We start from the raw sequence: 19,309 nt of genomic DNA, 5'->3' as shown, positions 1-19,309 counted from the left end.
CGATTCCTGATTCACGCTACTTATAAATTAAATTGGATATCAGGGTTTATTTTTATGGGACAACTTGTTTTTAAAGGAGGAAAATACATTTTATTAATACCCCGAAACGATGTCATATTATTATGTCGGGCTCGGGTGTAACATCCCAAACAACTAAAAACCTCCTGTGTGCTGATAGTCCTTAATGTTTTTACAGGGAAGGCATGCGAAGGGGTTGGAAGCCGACTCTTTGACTGTACGATGTACATTATGTAGGTATAATAATTTCAAATTTTAACATATTGTGTCTTGGATTGTCTTTCTGTGTAACCACAATTATATCACTGGCGTTTTATGTGCCAAAATGTAATTTTCGGATATGGGTGTCTTGACATACACGTATAATGATAAATAATTATACGTGTTGATAGAGTCTTGTTGCAAGACAATCTTGAAAACAGGCAGGGTTTGTTACTTCAGTATGCGTGACAAGCTGTCTCACACTCGCGATTTGTATGTCACTTTGTGTTAGTGTGCGTGCATTTCTCAAAATTGAGTTTAACTGTCAACCTCAATTTTTCTCGACGTTTTCACAGCTCTCACACTCTATCTAGGCGTATAAATGATCTAAGGTCTTGCGATCTTGCGGTGTTCGTTATAAGCTGATTTCTCGTTCTATGATTCATGTTGTAGGGAAAAATTAAAAACGACTATGGTGGTAAAACATGATTTATTTCTGTACAGTGTTTGCTGAAAATAGAGGATACAAATACCTTCTATCTTCGAAAGCTAGATAGAGCTAATGCTGCAGCTGTGTTCAAACAATTTTTGTAGCTTAACATTCATGCTGATATTTTCCGTAACTTGCTTCCGTAACAAAATGATATGTCAGATATATAAATGTGTCTGTTAGTAATTCCTCACCCACGCCGACGAAGGTATGACTCCACTAAGGCCAGAGAGACGGGATAAAGATTGTAAACAACCGACCGTTACACTGCGAGGCTCTGTTCCTATGTCAGTTGGTCGACGTCAGCTGTCATTGCGTGTTTCATGCTACAGAAAAGCAGTCAGTACCGCAACTGTCAACTTTTGGTCCGGCTTTTAATGAACACGTCCACTCATGTTAGGATGGCGTTCGAAGTGATACGTATTTTTTCGTTTCCGTATTAAGTAGTTGTTTTTGTTACTATTACTCCGTAACTGTTAGTTTTCTTATTGATTTTTGCTGTTATTGTGAGTAGTTGTTGATTTTAATTATGGAATCACACACCAAATTTGAAATATATCAATTCTTTTCAATATTCAAAGATATCGATGAAAATGTTTTGAACCCCTGAAAACTTTGTTTACATTCTTTATTTCGTCTCGTTGGCCTTACTTTACATTAGCTGATCACTCCCGTTAAATGTAAATTACTCCAATTTCAATTTCCAAATTCAATAATTTCTACTGTAGAAATTATTATAATAGGTCAAGATATCTGGCTATTAATTCATTATCGCCTATTTTCGTTCGCCGACATCATATTACATTCTTTTACTTCGAACACCAAATAAAACTAAACAAGCAAACTCTACATGCATATAAAAATTGTCAAGTTACACATCATTTACTAAATTGGAAACAAAATTGGGTTTCCAGGACAAACCTTTATCAATATATAGATATATAGGAAACAAACAGTTTTCTTACGCTATTACAAACAGTTCTTATTACAATAAAAAAAATCATTAGACATTAGCTATTACTATTTTTAAACATTAATGGAATTTTGTATAAGTTACAGTTGACCAAACCTATTTCCTGAATTTCTCATTTACGTTGAACAATTTGCAAGCACGCCTTACAAATACATTGAATCGAAACAATTTCTAGGTTAGTTTGATGGAGTAGTGATTTTATTATGAAAATGTTATTTAATATAATAGAGTGTGTACAGTCACGACAGTCAGTGAGCGTTTGTAGTTTATGATGATTCAGTTATTGGTGGTAGCAGTAATACTGTCAGTATCTATGTGCACCACTTGTTGTGCTCTGTTTTGGATGGTGCAAGTAATATTATAGGCACATGAGATGTTCCATCAAGTGTCAGCGCTATGTTTTGTGATTTTTATTCTGATTACGTTGTCACTGTTGGACAGATTATTTTGAAACAGTCGACTGCTTTAGCGCAGAACCGTCTTGGTACTTATACCGACGCGGACGCTTGGAGTTCAATCGAAAGTTGTATTGACGCAACCCACTCGTTGGAGCTCGCAGAGTTGAAACTCTTGAGGCATCTTGTTAGAAAACACTGACTTACAGATAAGCGTCAGTGGACATTTTTGAAGAATAATATTTTGATAAGTGCATGAATTGAATTTGACGTTATTACATGCTTAAATAATTTATACGTCTAGATAGAGACTCTAGCTGCTACACAAGGCGCGACAACAAAAGGTCAGGTTTATTACTGTAGTGTGCGAGGCAAGTTCGTCTTACACTCGCAATACGTTATTCACTTTGTTTGTGCGTGCGTTGCTAAAAATAGATTCGCCATTACTTTTCCGACGTGTTTACAGCTATCAAAGTATCACTATCTAGACGTACCTATACTCAGTCTGGCCATAAATACTGTTACAATTAAAAATAAACAAAACATTACTTTGAATTTGGAACCTGTCATTGTTATACGATTGTTTATTGAGATTCCTCATTTTGGCGCCAATACATTTTACAATATTTTGCGATATCAAAATGGAATGGGGTGATAAAGAGATTCGAATCGCTCTGATTGCATTACACAAAGTAGGTATAAAGCCAATTGTGTACCGGTACCTATTAATGGGTACAATGAGACCTCCTCTGTTTGTGACAGAAAAAGATCTGGCCGTCCACGTAGTGTTCGTACGAAAAAAGTGGTCAAAGTAGTAAGGAAAAGAATTCGAAGAAATCCTGTCCGAAAGCAAAAGATTTCATCTCGGGAGATGAAAATAGCACCTAGGACCATGTCGCGCATTTTAAAAGATGAATTAGGACTTGCAGCCTATAAGGGACAGATAGATAATTTAAAAAAGTATAGGGTGGTAAAATCGAAACAACTACTGAAGCGGTACGCTAAGGGAGGTAACAGAAAATTTTTGTTTACGGATGAGAACATTTTCACAACTGAGCATCTTGGCAATGAAGAATTTTTCCATGAAATGAGTGCGTACTTCTATTGATAACTGGCCTCAACGTTTAAAGGACTGTATTGCAGCCAATGGAGACCATTTCGAATAAGCTCTTTATATTTTAAATTGTTTTGTATTTATGTATTAAACTAACACACTGTAAAAGTAATAAATGTTATTTAACAATAAATTATTGCGGCCATTCTAATGTCAATAAACGTGACGAGCGAACAGACATGTTTTCCTCTTTGCTTGAAACTTACAAGTGTAGTAATAATGCTTTTGCTGGCAACCACAAACATATTGAATTATAGTTCAGTCTTATATCTATACATATAACGATGTAATACATTAATATTTTTGACATTAATAAAACCTATCCTACAGTTTATTATAGAAATTATTAAAAATATGTTGTCAATATTATATTAATTATAATACTGATAGAATTTACTTTTCTTTATGGATATAGGTAATTATAGGAAAAAGCGTCTAAGCAGGCGATTCTTATTGAGGATAATAGGTTTTAACTTTTGATGGCTTACAAGATTAGTCTATGTCTGTACCTACTCTTTGCGGAGATGGTGAACTTATATAAGTTTATAAAATGGAACTTAGCCACCAGTTATGTAACGAAATGCGAGGGGAGGTGAATGACCTCTAATATCTGAAGTGAGTGAAGCTGACAAGCACCGCTGAAACAGTCAGCTGTACTGTCTGAGGACACCTCAACTCGTTCTGGTCTGCTCATCAGGCAGATACGTCACTGACTTCCAAAAATTAAAAGTTCTATTTTCCATTCATATTTACTTCAAATAATATTAATTGATCATTTCTACGTCTTGATAAACTTTGCCAGGTATGGAAAAAAAATTGAGGTTGACAGTTAGTCTCTATTTTGAGGAAAGCCCGAACACTAACACAAAGTGACATACAAATCCGAGTGTAAAACGTAGCTTATTACGCACACTAAAGTAATAAACCTGGCCTGTTTTCATCGGTTGCCTAGATGCAAGAGGCTCCATTTAGACGTACATATAAATGATCTAAACATTAACTAATTGTATAAGGCAGATTTTCTGCACAAATAGTGTTAGTTTATACAATATTAATTTGTGATTCTTATTGTAAGTATAAGATTGATCTCACGAAAATTAATTTAATGAAAATGTATATTACTTATGATATTATTAGTTTTTCTACTAATATTTTTTCTATTAATATTTCTATAAAGATACTCGATTTTTTCAATTTTGATTTATAGTAGGTAATTTAATTTTAAGCAGGCCATTCCCCTTCCCTACATATAATTCCTTCCTTCCCTGTATAGTACAGCCAACGAGATGAGACAAAGAATGTAAACAAACGGACGGTTACACACACACACACAGTTACACTGTGATTGCAAGCGATTGTTTTACCACTCGTACGCAGTCACAATGTTTCGTGTTTTTGTTATTATTAATCCGCCACTGCTACTTTCGTATTGATTGTTTCTGTAATTGTAAGCAGTTGTTGATTTAAATTATGGAAACACAGTCTGACAGCTCTAGACAACCTTTGAAATACATATCAATTGTTTTATTTTCAAAATATACCATATTAGATATCGTTGAAAATATTTTAGGCCCTGAAACTTTGTTGACATTCTGTAACTCATCTTGTTGGCCTTACTATAGCTCTTTCGTGGTTATTTTATAAGTAATTCCGCTCATACAAGTCAAAGAACGAAATTTATTCGTCTTCGCGAATTGGATTTTAATTTTATTATTTCAACATGCAGTTATTGTACAAATGCCATGAGGTGTATAAAATACTAAATAAATTGATCGTAACAAAAATAACGATTTGGCAAATAACGTTACCAATTCAGTCCAAATTTAAGTTGATTACAAAATATATTATTACATTCTATTAATTTTTGTCTACACTATTAGTGATCTAGACTATAGCAATAATATTTAATGTACAAAGCTCTAGGATTTCGAATAGATTTCGCCAAAAACATGTAATTAATAAGTCCTTCAAATCTTATGCACAAATTAAGGAAAATGTTACGCAAAAGGTATATTATTATTAGGATAATTATTATGGAGGTATGTTCGGATTTCCAATAGATACCTGTGATTTAAAAACGTATTTAACTTTATTAAATTATTTAAAAACTAATTTAATAATTAATAACCAAAGACTTAGTTATATGTGTACACACAGTACACAAGTAGTTTGATATAACAATTGTATCGCAATATTGGATCACGCGGGCGGGCGAAGACGGGAGCAGGCATCGTGAATATGACTTACAAACGTAGATGTAATAATAATGACAATATTTTATTGGTCACTTTAAACAAAATCGGTGTTAGTTTGTTGATAACAACGTTCACGGCTTACAAAACAGTGCACTGGTCTTCCTGCTTGCTCGCAGTTGACTCAACGAGTTGCGGCGTCGGAACCGAAACTCAATGAGCATCTACGGCCACAGATCTTGTCTAGTAGGTAGTAAACATACATTTTTCTACTATGTTAATAACCAAATAAAAATATAATAACCGTTAATTAGAAATAGTTTTTCTATATTTAACGCGATGTTCATTGTAAGTTTTAAACGATTTATATGTACATTTTCCTCGACTTGTTTATAAGAATTGAGTCCGCAGAAATCCAAGTAATAGTGACGGCAATCATTCTTCGGCTTCTTCTGGGTTTTCAGCTGTTAGTAATTCAGTGTGGTCTGTTGTATTCTGAAACAAATAACTGATATCTTAATTTCTTTCACAAAAACAATGACGGTCAATACACACAGATAATTGCCATCATATAAGAACAAAGCCGAAATATGGAACACACCATAATAAGATTCGACTGCTATAATATAATAGCATACATTGCTGCATTTACTGGAGTCGCTTAAAATATTCTTGCTCAATAAGCAGCAATGTAAAACATTTATTCAGTTCATTCGGACAGTGACAGTTGATACACGACTGAGGAGAAAAGTGTGCTTACATTGTATTGTCTTTTGCTGTTCCACTAGCAGACTGCGAATGATAATATTATGTCCTTATATGTGTATAGAACGTCAATGACTAGAAAAGTTAATTTTGTCTTTATTGGTCTCCGCTGCGCTCCTACTAGATACCGCACTATTTAAGCACAATAGCTTTTATATTACGGCACCTATTAGATGCTTGTGTGCGTGGCATCTTGACACTCAATGAAATTAGTAAAATATAATATACTTACTGAGGGTATGTGTCTTGTGTGTTTCTTATTTCTTGTAGTTTTATTTTTACAAAGTTTTACTTTGCAACCCGGCTTTAGTTTTTTTGTTAATTTTAGTTTCAATTTTAAGCAAAGTTTAACAGAACATGTGGCACGTCAACGTCACACATTGTTTGAGACTGACTTGGGTACGCCCACTTGGGCGTAGTATTGGTTGCCGCACTTTGCGACTACGCCTGCGGTATCCAGTTGGAACGCAGCGGAGACCAATCCTTAATATATGACTTTATGTTAAAAAAAAGCAATTTAAAACATATTAAATTAAAACTAATAGTATTTAATAAGTAGCTTGTACTAATGTAACTTGTAATTACTAAGTACTTTACACTGGCGAGGCATTTAATTTATCGATTTCTGGCATTTAGCAAAACAGATAGAGTTCCATTCTTCTTCTCAACGTTATTTGTAGCAAGTGTGCCCAGGGTTCAGATATGGGTTGTGAGCTGGCCAGGGTTCAGATACCCATAACCACCCATTGTTATAGCTGGCCAGGATTCAGATATGGATTGTTAGCTGGCCAGGGTTCAGATACCCATAACCACCCATTGTTATAGCTGGCCAGGATTCAGATATGGATTGTAAGCTGGCCAGGGTTCAGATACCCATAACCACCCATTGTTATAGCTGGCCAGGATTCAGAAATGGGTAGTAAGCTGGCCAGGGTTCAGATACCCATAACCACCCATTGTTATAGCTGGCCAGGATTCAGATATGGGTTGTTAGCTGGCCAGGGTTCAGATACCCATAACCACCCATTGTTATAGCTGGCCAGGATTCAGATATGGGTTGTAAGCTGGCGAGGGTTCAGATACCCATAACCACCCATTGTTATAGCTGGCCAGGATTCAGATATGGATTGTTAGCTGGCCAGGGTTCAGATACCCATAACCACCCATTGTTATAGCTGGCCAGGATTCAGATATGGGTAGTAAGCTGGCCAGGGTTCAGATACCCATAACCACCCATTGTTATAGCTGGCCAGGATTCAGATATGGGTTGTTAGCTGGCCAGGGTTCAGATACCCATAACCACCCATTGTTATAGCTGGCCAGGATTCAGATATGGGTTGTAAGCTGGCGAGGGTTCAGATACCCATAACCACCCATTGTTATAGCTGGCCAGGATTCAGATAAGGATTGTTAGCTGGCCAGGGTTCAGATACCCATAACCACCCATTGTTATAGCTGGCCAGGATTCAGATATGGGTTGTAAGCTGGCCAGGGTTCAGATACCCATAACCACCCATTGTTATAGCTGGCCAGGATTCAGATATGGGTTGTAAGCTGGCCAGGGTTCAGATATGGATTGTAAGCTGGCCAGGGTTCAGATACCCATAACCACCCATTGTTATAGCTGGCCAGGATTTAGATATGGATTGTAAGCTGGCCAGGGTTCAGATACCCATAACCACCCATTGTTATAGCTGGCCAGGATTCAGATATGGGTAGTAAGCTGGCCAGGGTTCAGATACCCATAACCACCCATTGTTATAGCTGGCCAGGGTTCAGATACCCATAACCACCCATTGTTATAGCTGGCCAGGATTCAGATATGGATTGTTAGCTGGCCAGGGTTCAGCCATGGGGTGTTAGCTGGCCAATGTAAGACTGCAACTGTGTGTAACATTGCTTTTTCCATTATATTTTTGTATTAAATTTGATCCATGTTTCCTTCTATTAGCTTAAAAGTGTTCTTAATTGCGACCAGCCAGTAAGTAGTAATACTTAGTTCAGATTTATAAAGTTTATCTATTTGTTTTATACCAATCACGTGCATCAACGAATGTACGGATAGTATCGAAAAGTTTTATAAATAAATAAATAAAATTTTTGCGATACAGAGATAAATAGAAAAATAAATAAACAACAACAAACAAAAGTTAGTTTGAAAAAAAATTGCTTAAATAAGCTTTCTTAATTATTTGACTACCACTATTGGTATATAAGAGTAGTATTTATGCCTCGTCGTGTTTTATGTTTGTAGAATTAATACAACCGAAACAAAATATTATTATACCCCACAATTTAGTTAAATAACGTTTATATTTTAACCATTTTTATATCATAAATTTATTTTTTTTAATTAGAAAGAATTGAATTTTTTATTTTGCACTAAAACATATTGAAAGTTATTTATTTCTCGTCCATTGGCTGTACACATATGAGTTTCAAATGGGTATGTTGTTACGTAGCTGAAGTATGATACAAATGGTGTCGGTGTACGCACGCATGCTAATAATTATTATTCACTCTGTTATTTTGATTTTTCCGGAACGCGCCAAGAAGTATTACTATTTCTATAATAATATATTATTTGGTATAAATTACAAAAATAAATAAAAATTTAACAAAAAAATAACCGACTTCAAAAACATTATTTCATAACAATAGTTACAATATGTGTACTAAAAAGTAAAAAGTGTCCTCCCGTCGCGGCCCCGCTCTCACCTATAACTATGTATGTCAACAAAAATCGTAACTAGAATTAGATTATTTTATTAGATTGGTTAAAAATACGCAATTATTTTTTTACTTTTTAATGCATATGTGTTTTTGCATATTATGTATATGTGTTTTTGAAGTCGGTTGTTTTTTTGTTAGTCTTATTTTATTTTTTGATTGTTAGTGAATCTGAAGTACAATAACCAATAATTTGTCTAAATATGTGTAGATCTGCACGTAAGCGCATTGCAATTTGATTACAGACAGAAATTCTGTCACAGATCGCACCCTTACTGTATTTCGTTAAGGATTTGCAATGATCTTCATATTTGACTATGACAATAACTTGACCATAACGACGTTACGGTAGGTGACTCAAATATCCGGATAGCGTAAAAAAGATTCGGTCGAGTATCGTTAATTTCCTAAGAATTGAAGAGTTCTGTTACTTTGTAATGGATCCCATAATCAGAACCTAATCAAACTCTCACCAAACTATCTTTGAAGTATAATATCCTTTCTAATAAAAAATCCTCGAAATCGTTTAGCGCGATATCGAGTTATTTGTAAATTTGTCGCATACATACTTATAGCAAATTTAAGACTTTTATGGTTTTCTCATGTATTCCATTGTCAGATCTGGACCAAATTGAAATAATGGGACCACACGGGAAGCACCATCTTTCAAACAAAAAAGAATTATCCAAATCGGTTCACCCAGTCGAAAGTTCGGAGGCATTAAACAACATACCTACGAACTGAGTACCACCTCCTTTCTTGAATTCGCTTAAAAAGGTACACTTTGTTTAAAATTGGCAAGGTTGTTATTCCTCTGGACCAATAAAAATTATGTGTACATAAAAAAACTTTCATCGTTAAAAAGGGGTTGGTAATATGTGCATATAAAACGTAAGATAATTATGAGCAACAGAAAAATTATTAGAAAATAGTTTGATGTGGTATTTTATAATAGTACATAGTTTGGTATTTTGTAATATTATGGTTTAATACAATTGGCACAAGTCTATCTCTGAAATGACAATTGTCATAAATGTAGGAGGGCTGGGCGAGCCGGCGCGGGCGTGGGTCCGGTCTTATTTGATTGTGTTCTTGTACTTTCATGTAATTCAGTTACTACAATTACTGGGTAGAAGTTTCATTCAAATTCAATTATTTTGATTCAAATTGTTTGAAAATAACTTATTGAACGCCAACAACTACCACGGAGTCGATCTATGCCTCAGACCTGAGAAGAACGGGCGCATCAAACTCAGCAGGCTTCTTTTTTTTTAGGTTTTAAAAAGCACGATTATCTCTCTTCTCCAGCACAAATATGTTACTCGGATTCGGCTGCACTTCCCCATAACAATGAATGTAACTACACTAGTCGCGCAGTACCTATCTCTCTATACCACTTGTCTAAGCTTAACCGCAGTTGCCGCGACGTACTTTTATAACGAACAAAAGACAATATTAATTTTGCCCAGTTTAATAGATATACTTAAAAAGGGGTTAACAGGTTTTTTCTACTTACGTATTGTATATTTGCAGTAAAAAGAAATAAACTAATCTGGATTGCAGCCTAAACAAATTCTTTATCCTACGAACAAATTTTGTTTTGATGGCGTTGTGATTTGTGATCGTTATTAGATGTTGTCGAGTTTCAGGAAAATGCATTACCATCGCTATTTAATTGTTATTATGCCCTATCCTATTCTTTATCATTAATTCATTCATACGTCAATATCATTTTTCCTAAAAGGATGTCAGTGAAATATTCGTAGAAAAATGTTGTTCTTCTTCGAGATAGCCCAAAAGTGTCCATTCCATTGGCCTCTTTTTAATATGAATTTTGTAATATTATGTGTACTTGTGTCAGACAGACGAACATTGATAGGATCCCGTTAAACATTTTAACTAGTTAATACAGGGCACTGGTCCGACTGCTGACACCATGTCTTGTTTTATTGAGAAAATTAATATGTTGTGATACGTGGTAAAAGTTAAATAGATACATACCCCAGCCTTATCGACCTTCGGACACAGGATCCTTCTTAATTTCACCATATATATGCACATCACGATCATTATCAGTATGGACGACAAGGGGATGAGGAGAGGCAGAATTTTGTATATGAGATGTTGGTCCTGCGGACAAATGTGTTTTATGTCATGAGGTCGTTGAATCAATATCTATCTCATGTGCTACTTGTAATACTGCGACTTTAATAAAAAAATATTTTAAATGGTTAAGAAATTGTCAAACGTTATCGAAGTAACGTCATTACAGTTCACATAAAATAATAATAATATGCATTCAGTAAGTACATTAACACATTCTACAAGGCTTGCAACTTAAAGGAGTCATTTCTTATTATTATCTAATATTATTTTTTTAAACAAAGTGAAACAAGTTAATTTACAACAATTATAATAAGGTTAATGTACTTACACTGAAAAATCGATTGGACCAGGTCTGCAAAACTGAAAAGTCGAAAGGCCACTTGAGTCCTTTAGAACCAACCACAGTCCTTGACACAGTGACTTCGTCGGAATCTGAAACCGGTACTTCCGCATTTGGCTTTATTGACGGTAGCGAAAATACTTCATCTACTTCCAGTGACTCTTTGAACTCATCATCATCATCTACGGATAACAATGTCTCTTTTAAATCCTTAAACAGGTTCACCTCACTCGTACTCGTAACATCAGTTGAAGCCATAAGTTTTGTTGTCGGTGCTTTTGTTGTGATCAAAACATCTTCGAAACTTGTCTTATCAGTCGGTTTTTCGGATGGAATCGGAGGGTTTGAATAATAGTTGAAAACGGCACGGAACGTGACATGCTCAGATGTTACTGTAGGTCTTATGATAGTATCTTTGTCCCATGACTTCATAGACATGTAGTGGTCTAATAGACGAACACCACTAACTGACGCCGTTGAAATAACTGAGATTCCAGCGATTTTTTCAGTTGGCAGAGAAGTTGATGAAACTGGAGCTTTCCATGATCTTAACGCAGGGATAATCCATGGCTGATTAAAATTTATTTCAGAATTCAAGGGTGGAGATGTTGAACTAGAACTAGTGGCTTGAACTGGAGTAGTCGTTGTTTGGATATATTTTTCCGGCATTGGCTGCACAGTCATAAGATCTGGTAATATTTTCAATTCCTTCTTTCGAGAACGAATAAATTCTCTGCCACTTGGAGATAATGCTGGTGTTGTTATTTCGTGATGAACCTTACGCGTGCAGTCATCCCAGTCCATAACGTACAGGGGTACACAAGCAAGTGCTAGTGCAATAATCATTCCGAATATTGCAATTAAAACATATTTCATCGGTCTCCTTTTTCTTGATCGTATTATGTGAATTGATGGGCTGAAATCTCGACCTTTTCCTTTCATTCCACTGTTGTTTAACACTTCCTCGGTTTGCGGAAGGATAGTGTATTGAAGACTATTTTCACCGTGACGCACTGTTTTGTACATGGTGATAGATAAAGCTACACTGAAGTTTTAATCTATCAAAAATTAAAATCACATACTCATTTTTTACTCAAAAATCAATGGATTTTGTTACTGTATACAAGCTAAAATGTTCACGTTTACTTTTATCAGTAGTGTGCTAGTCGTCGCAGGTTTTGTGCTTTGTGTGCAGCGTTTAGGGTATTTTCGCTGGTAAAAGTGCTTGGCGCATGCGCGATAACATTGAGCGGATGCGCGTTTCCTGCTTTCTGTCCTTAGAAACAAATTTTAAGGTTATAACACGAGATGCCGGCAGATCCGTTATTATTATTTTTGATTGATAATACACTGGCCTGCAAAAGTAAGTATCACACTTTTCAAATTAAATTTTTTTCTTAACTATAGAAGGTAGAGATTTAAGATTAAAAACGTTTTGTTGCAAATTTTATAGGCTTTAATTCTTAGAAACTAAAATTATACATTAGTAACATTTTTAACTTAAAAAAGATAAAACAATGAAAATAGACATTTTTAGTTTAGTGTAAAAAAAATCAACTAAAATGTATTACATGTTATTTAATTTTTAATAACTGGTATTGCCTCCTCAAGCTCTGATTACAGCTTCGAGCCAGTTTGGCATACTGAACACTAGGTTTCGGAGCCGATGTTGGGGAATATTCTCCCATTCTTCTACCAGGGCCTGCTTTAGTGCCCTGAGGGTAGTAGGTGGTGGTCTGCGATTTCTGACTAGCCTCCCAAGCTCATCCCAGGCGTGTTCAATCGGGTTGAGATCAGGACTTCTTGATGGCCAAGCCATCACGCTGATACCGACCTCCTGAATATACTCTTGTACGATATGAGCCGTGTGTGGCCGGGCATTATCATGCATCAGCATCATCCATCACCCATATTTGCTAAATACGGCCCTGCATACTCATTGAGAATCTCTTGAGCATCTTTGCCCAGTGAGGGTGCCATTTTCTATGGCTGCTAGCTCTGTGCGACCTTCTGAAGATATGCCAGCCCATACATGTACACTGCCTCCACCGTATTGGACTCTTTCTGAGATGCAGGCTTGAAGGTATGGCTCACCAGGTCGCCTGTAAACACTTCGCCTTCCATCAGAAGTGTAAAGGGAGAATCGAGACTCATCTGCAAACAAAATTCTTGACCATTGTTCTTCATCCCACTGCATGTGTTCACGGGCGTATCGCAGTCTCGCTACTCGATGCTGTCTCTCGAGTTTTGGGCCACTTGCTGGTCTTCGAGGTTTCAAATTTGCTTCAGCAAGTCTTCTTCTCACTGTACTGTCACTAATGTAGTCCCTCCGGGTCTGAAGTAGCTGTTGCTGGACTTCAACTGCATTTTGGTGGCGATTTCTTAACACAGTGGAAATAATATAACGAGCTTCTCGGGCACTGGTACACCTGGTTCTGCCATTACAAGGTCTCCTCAGATGGTGTCCAGTCTCTTCGTACCTTATTACCTTCTGGACCGTTCGTACCGTCACACCCATCATTCTTGCAGTGCGACGCATACTGATGCCTAGTTCCAGAAAAGCCGTGATCCTAGCACATTCTTCAACTGAAAGAGGCATGATAAATAAATGTTATGTGCTTTTTAGCATAAGTTTTTAAAACAAGACCCATCGATCTTGAAAAATATTTAAAACAGAAAGAAAAATGTGAATGGTAAATTTGTAATTCGAAAACGTCCACTTTGAAAAAGGAATGGTTTTGTTTTTGAAGTTTTTTTCGGCCAATTCTTAAAAGAAGGTTACCGAATATAAAGTTTTTATGTACAAAATTAAATTCTCTTTGGAGTCCTTTTTATTTCGAAAGTATATCTTGTGAACTTAAAACATTATCCCAATTTTAAATGTGTGATAATTACTTTTTAAGGCCAGTGTAGATTTTATGATTCTAATTACACGATACAATAGCAGATAACATCGGCTGGTTTTTACTTTCCAAAATGTGAGTGAGGCTCTTGTCCATTTCGCCCATATTAGACTTTTAATAATTTCGAAACAGTACTGCAAGAACTCTGTCAGGCGGTATTTAAATAAAAAGGAGGGTTTAAATGAAATATAATTTATGTTATTTTCAGCTCTTCGTGCTCAAAGAGTTCTATGTTTTTGAGCTCAAAAGTCGGATAAAAGTTAATTAAAACTGTATTTCATATCATGTAATACTAGACTGAAATCGGACACACTCCTTTAACAAGTGCTCAACATCCTCAATTGTGCCACATAACTCACATAGAGGTGACTCCGCAATTTTCATCAAAAATTTAAACTTATTCAAAGGCATGTGTCCGGATCTCAGTCTGTGAGCAATAACAATCAACCTCCTTTTAATCTTTACATTAAAAAACCACGGTATATGAGGAGGCTGAGACTGCAAAGTTCTATACCAAATTCCTTTTTCTAAAGTTCTACGATCAAAGTACTCTCCCCATAAATCCTGACATTTCCTTTTATATTTTGGTAAGAATTCAGTTAAACCGATTTAATATACATCTTTTTACCCTTCAGTGTTGCTTGCGTAGCCAGTCTGTCCGCCTCCTCATTGCCCCTTAAACCAATATGCGATGGAACCCATTGCAATCTAAGTCCTTTTTTATTTCTATTAAAATCCAAAATCTTTGAGAGTATAACATAAGCTATGTAGACACCTCTGCGGCCAGAGGCGCATCGAGCTATATGCTGTAATGCACTCTTGAAATGAAATGAAATGAAATTTTATTTGCAGGAAACATTGTACTTAAGATGTTAACAATATAATGGATAATCCAATATGTTTCGTCAATTGACATGCAAAATATGTTACAAAATTGTCTTAACACTACTCGTACTGTTATACCGAAACATGTCGGATTTTTGGTATTATTAAGTATTTGCTTATATGTATGGAAAATTCCATACATATAAGCAAATACTTTTACCCACCTTCAATTGATCTAGAATGGTAACTAATTTATCAATTAATATGTTATTATATGCATTTTCAATATCTAAATAACATTCCAAGGTAGGTACGTTCTTAGAAAAGCCAATTTGTATATTTGTAACTAATCCTGTTAGGCAATCCATGGTCGATTGTCCTCGTCTAAATCCTGAAGTACATGCCGATAAAATGTCATTTTTCTCGACAAACCATTCTAAGCGTTTTGCTATCATAACGTGAAAAATTTTACTAAGGCAGGACAATAATGAAATCGGACGTAACTTTGATGGTAAACCTGGCTGATTGGATTTCGGAATAACTACCACCTTGATATCACGCCACTGTTCTGATATCTTCCCAGAACTATAAATCAAATTATAAATTTTTAAAAGAAATACTTTCGCACACTTTGGCAAACTCCATATCATTGAATATGTAATCCCATCACAGCCCGGGGCTGTATCTTTTTTCTTCAAACAATTGTTCATCTCAGCTAAACTAAACGATTTATCCAACTTCTTGTTTGGAAATTCGAAAACCGGTATTGATGGAATTACATAATCAGGGGCTAGTTTACACAACAACTCAAACTTTCGTTCTTCAGATACAGAGAGTCTAGCTGTTTTCAATCCTTTCATCCACCTCATTCGACACCACATACTCGATGAAGTAGTTGCTTCATCGATACTTTCACAAAATTCAAACCAGTATTGTGCCCTTGCTTTATAGATTGGTGACCTTGCTTCTGAATGCTTTTTCACCAATACATTCAAATTATTTGAAATAGGATTTCTCCTAAATTCACGGAGTGCTAATCTACGTTGAGCCACTTTATGAGATAGTGAAGGACTCCAATAAGATCTTCGAATAAATTTACCAGTTGGATTCTGTGGTATAACTATCAAAAAGTACCTGTGGATTTTCCTCATTTCCTAAATTCTGGAATTGATTTTTAATATAATCTTTATACTTCTGCCAATTTGCACATTTAATATTACGCTTTTCAAAAACTTTTATCTCATCACTATAATTAAACCGCATATTAATGCACAAATGATCACTTCCTAATTCATTACCTTCCAGTCGAGTTTTACCGCTATGTTTGATGAGACGAATATTATATCAGGTGAGCTTTTCTGTAAATAACTATTAACCAATCTTATACGAGTGTACTCACCATTGTTATGTGTCATGAAGCCAGTATCTAAACCGACGTCATAAATTTGCGTACCTCGAGTATCTGACCTATTAGACCAACACGAGTGATGTGCGTTGAAATCCCCTGCTATTATAGAATTGCTCGTGAATGCCGAAAAAATATTCTCCCAGTCACTAAGTACCGTGCGAACCGATGAAGGACAATAAATAGACACTACATTTTCTATATCACTACAATTTAAAAATTTTAAGCTAATTATTTCTATACCATTATTACTTGTATTTACATGATATTCCTGTACAATTATCGACCTATGAACTACTATAGCGACACCTCCATAAGATTCAGCCTGAAGCCACGTTTCCGAAATGAATACAATGTGAATTTTTTCTTGCATCAATAACAATTCAAACTCTTTTAATTTAGGTCTTAAACTTTGTGCATTCCATTGCAATAAGTTCAAAGTACGGACTATATTTTTCTGTCTACCCATAATTGAATTTGGAAAGAAGCCATGTACAAATATCATTATCTCTAAACAAAACCAATAAATACTTTAATCTTTTCATCTACAGTACATTCAGACAAATATATTTCCTTCAATTTTTGAAAAAATTTCATAAAACTTATGCTACCTCTTTTTCTGTGGAACTTTTTCTTACCGATACCTTTGTTTTCATCATCACGCTCATCCACAGACATCCCTGTATCACTTTTTTCTCTCACGATATCACCACTGCTCTCTGTTTTCATATTATTCTTATTTCGTTTCTTAATCTTTATATTTCGTTTTACACGCTGTTTCGTATTTATTACATCTTTTTCTTGTTGACTCCCTCCATCCTCCATACAAACATACATACATACAATCATAAACACATACACACACACTTACATACATTACACTAAACATCACCACACTCGCCGGCGAGTGTGTTCTTCTCATCTTTTCATCTTCATTTTCATTTTCATTCTCTCTCCTTCCCACAAGCACACAGCCGGTCTGAGGTTCGAGTCTCCTTAGGAGACGCCCCGCGACTGTTGTTGCGTAGTCTTTGCGGCCTCCACGGCCCACGTCCTACTTCGCTGTGAAAGCCAGGGCTGCTAACAGCACAGAGGAGGTTTTAGTCGGTATGGGGTGTCCGCTTACGCGGACACTCGAGTCCGACATATTACGCCCCGTTCCGGGGCGTAAATACGTAATCGTATTTCCTCCTCTAAAAAAAAAAAAAATGTGTTGTTAAACAAATATTAGGTAAATACACAGAACAGAAAAGTCAAAGCTAGCTTAACGCGAAAACTATTTCTTCTACATATCAATGTTAGATCCATACAATATGCATTATAATGACGATAATAACATGTACTTATAATTATTAATCAGTGATTTATGAAATGATGAAATTATTTGAATTTGAAAAACAGGACTGCTAAATGTGACACGCCTTAAATATGGTGCAATAGTTAGCTTAACACAAGTTTATGTCTGGTGTGCGGCCTTGCTTACACATTTATTCCACAATTATACAAAATATTGCTATACGAGTATTCTGTATAAATCAAGAATAAGACAAGAATATTTCGCGACAAATAAACGCAGTATTACTCTGATATAACAATTATTGTTCCGTTTTTGTCAAGATATTCGGTTTAGCAATAGCGCAGAATGACGTATCTTTGATTTTTTTCATTTATAACATTCTCTAAAAAGTATCTTATGCTATTTTTATATTACTAAAATTATACAAATGATATGAGTTTTCTTTAGTGTTAATTCCGCCAATATTTGTCTTCCAACAATTCGACGCGTGTTGCGCCTCTACACGAGGCATCCTCAAGGCGTGTTGTCTCGCCAAAATCTGGCACGAGACTCACTCAAATCATTTGTATAATTATGGATTTCCGCAAAGTAACGCCTACTTCGATAAATTACTAAAATTATCAGAAATGAAACTTGTTACATATTTGTAAAAACAGAATTATTAAACACTATTATGATAGCCAGAAACAAATTCTCCATTAATAAATAATTATTTCTGCCTGTATGTACTTATGTCCTGTATGCTAATGGAAATAAATATATTCGTAAAAGCATAAATTATTGGCTCCACTATATTATAAATTTTTTTGCTAAAACCTAATATTATAATTATAATTAGATTTAATATATCTCACCATGTAAATAAGATAAACAACACTGTTTAGACACACACCGAAAATGCCGATCATTATACGATCTGAATTTCTGTTTAACGATAATGTTTTAACATTAAAAATATATTTAATAGATTAAATAAGACAAGAAACAGCTAATTAATCAGTGAAAACTCATAATTCTTTTTAGAAATATCCAAAAGTATTATGAAGTGCATATTCATATTAAGAGACTTTTTAGGCATTTGAAATACAGCACCCGGTACATTACTATTCCACAAAGTAGCTTTGCGAGGTAAATGCAGGGAGTGAAATTTCGTATTTTTGTGTAATTTCCGGTATTAACTTGTCAATACATTTAAAAAACTAAACATTTACAAAACTATTAACAGCCAAACTGACGTGACAACACTACAAAATGATATTGATGCTGTTCACTCTTGGTGCACCACAAATGGAATGTCCTTAAATATTGAAAAATGTTTCCACATTAAATTTACCAGAAAGAAAAATCCGTTAGACTGTGTTTATAAAATAAACAATGTTAGTCTTAAGGAAGTTTATAGTATCAGAGACCTTGGTGTTATTATAGACTCGGCTTTGAGTTTTCGCCCACACATAGAACAAATGACATCTAAAGCGTCAAAAATATCTGGCCTAGTCTACAGACAAATGAAAATATTAAAGGATCCCAGTTTATCTATACTCGTATACAACAGTGT

General features: G+C 35.3%; 1 protein-coding gene across 1 annotated transcript; it reads right to left on the bottom strand.

The window, feature by feature from the left end:
- Positions 1-692: 692 nt before the first annotated feature.
- Positions 693-12,507, bottom strand: LOC126974109 (uncharacterized). Its single transcript, XM_050821527.1, has 3 exons — positions 11,313-12,507; positions 10,880-11,008; positions 693-5,878 (listed from the first exon to the last, which is right to left on the bottom strand). Exons 1-3 carry the CDS (start codon positions 12,348-12,350, stop codon positions 5,819-5,821), a joined length of 1,227 nt encoding a protein of 408 aa, XP_050677484.1. The 5' UTR covers positions 12,351-12,507; the 3' UTR covers positions 693-5,818.
- Positions 12,508-19,309: the final 6,802 nt, after the last annotated feature.

This window comes from Leptidea sinapis, chromosome 31 (assembly GCF_905404315.1).
Source record: "Leptidea sinapis chromosome 31, ilLepSina1.1, whole genome shotgun sequence".
Lineage (NCBI taxonomy): Eukaryota > Metazoa > Arthropoda > Insecta > Lepidoptera > Pieridae > Leptidea > Leptidea sinapis.
This window is presented reverse-complemented; position numbering and strand designations above follow the sequence as displayed.

Bases quoted from the DNA above. Each gene is read 5' to 3' on its own strand.
- LOC126974109 (XM_050821527.1), bottom strand. From the start codon at position 12,350: ATGTACAAAACAGTGCGTCACGGTGAAAATAGTCTTCAATACACTATC. The intron at 11,009-11,312 runs GTAAGTACATTA...ATTTGTCCGCAG, and splicing joins GGTCCAATCGATTTTTCAGT to GACCAACATCTCATATACAA. The intron at 5,879-10,879 runs GTATGTATCTAT...TATTTGTTTCAG, and splicing joins CGAAGGTCGATAAGGCTGGG to AATACAACAGACCACACTGA.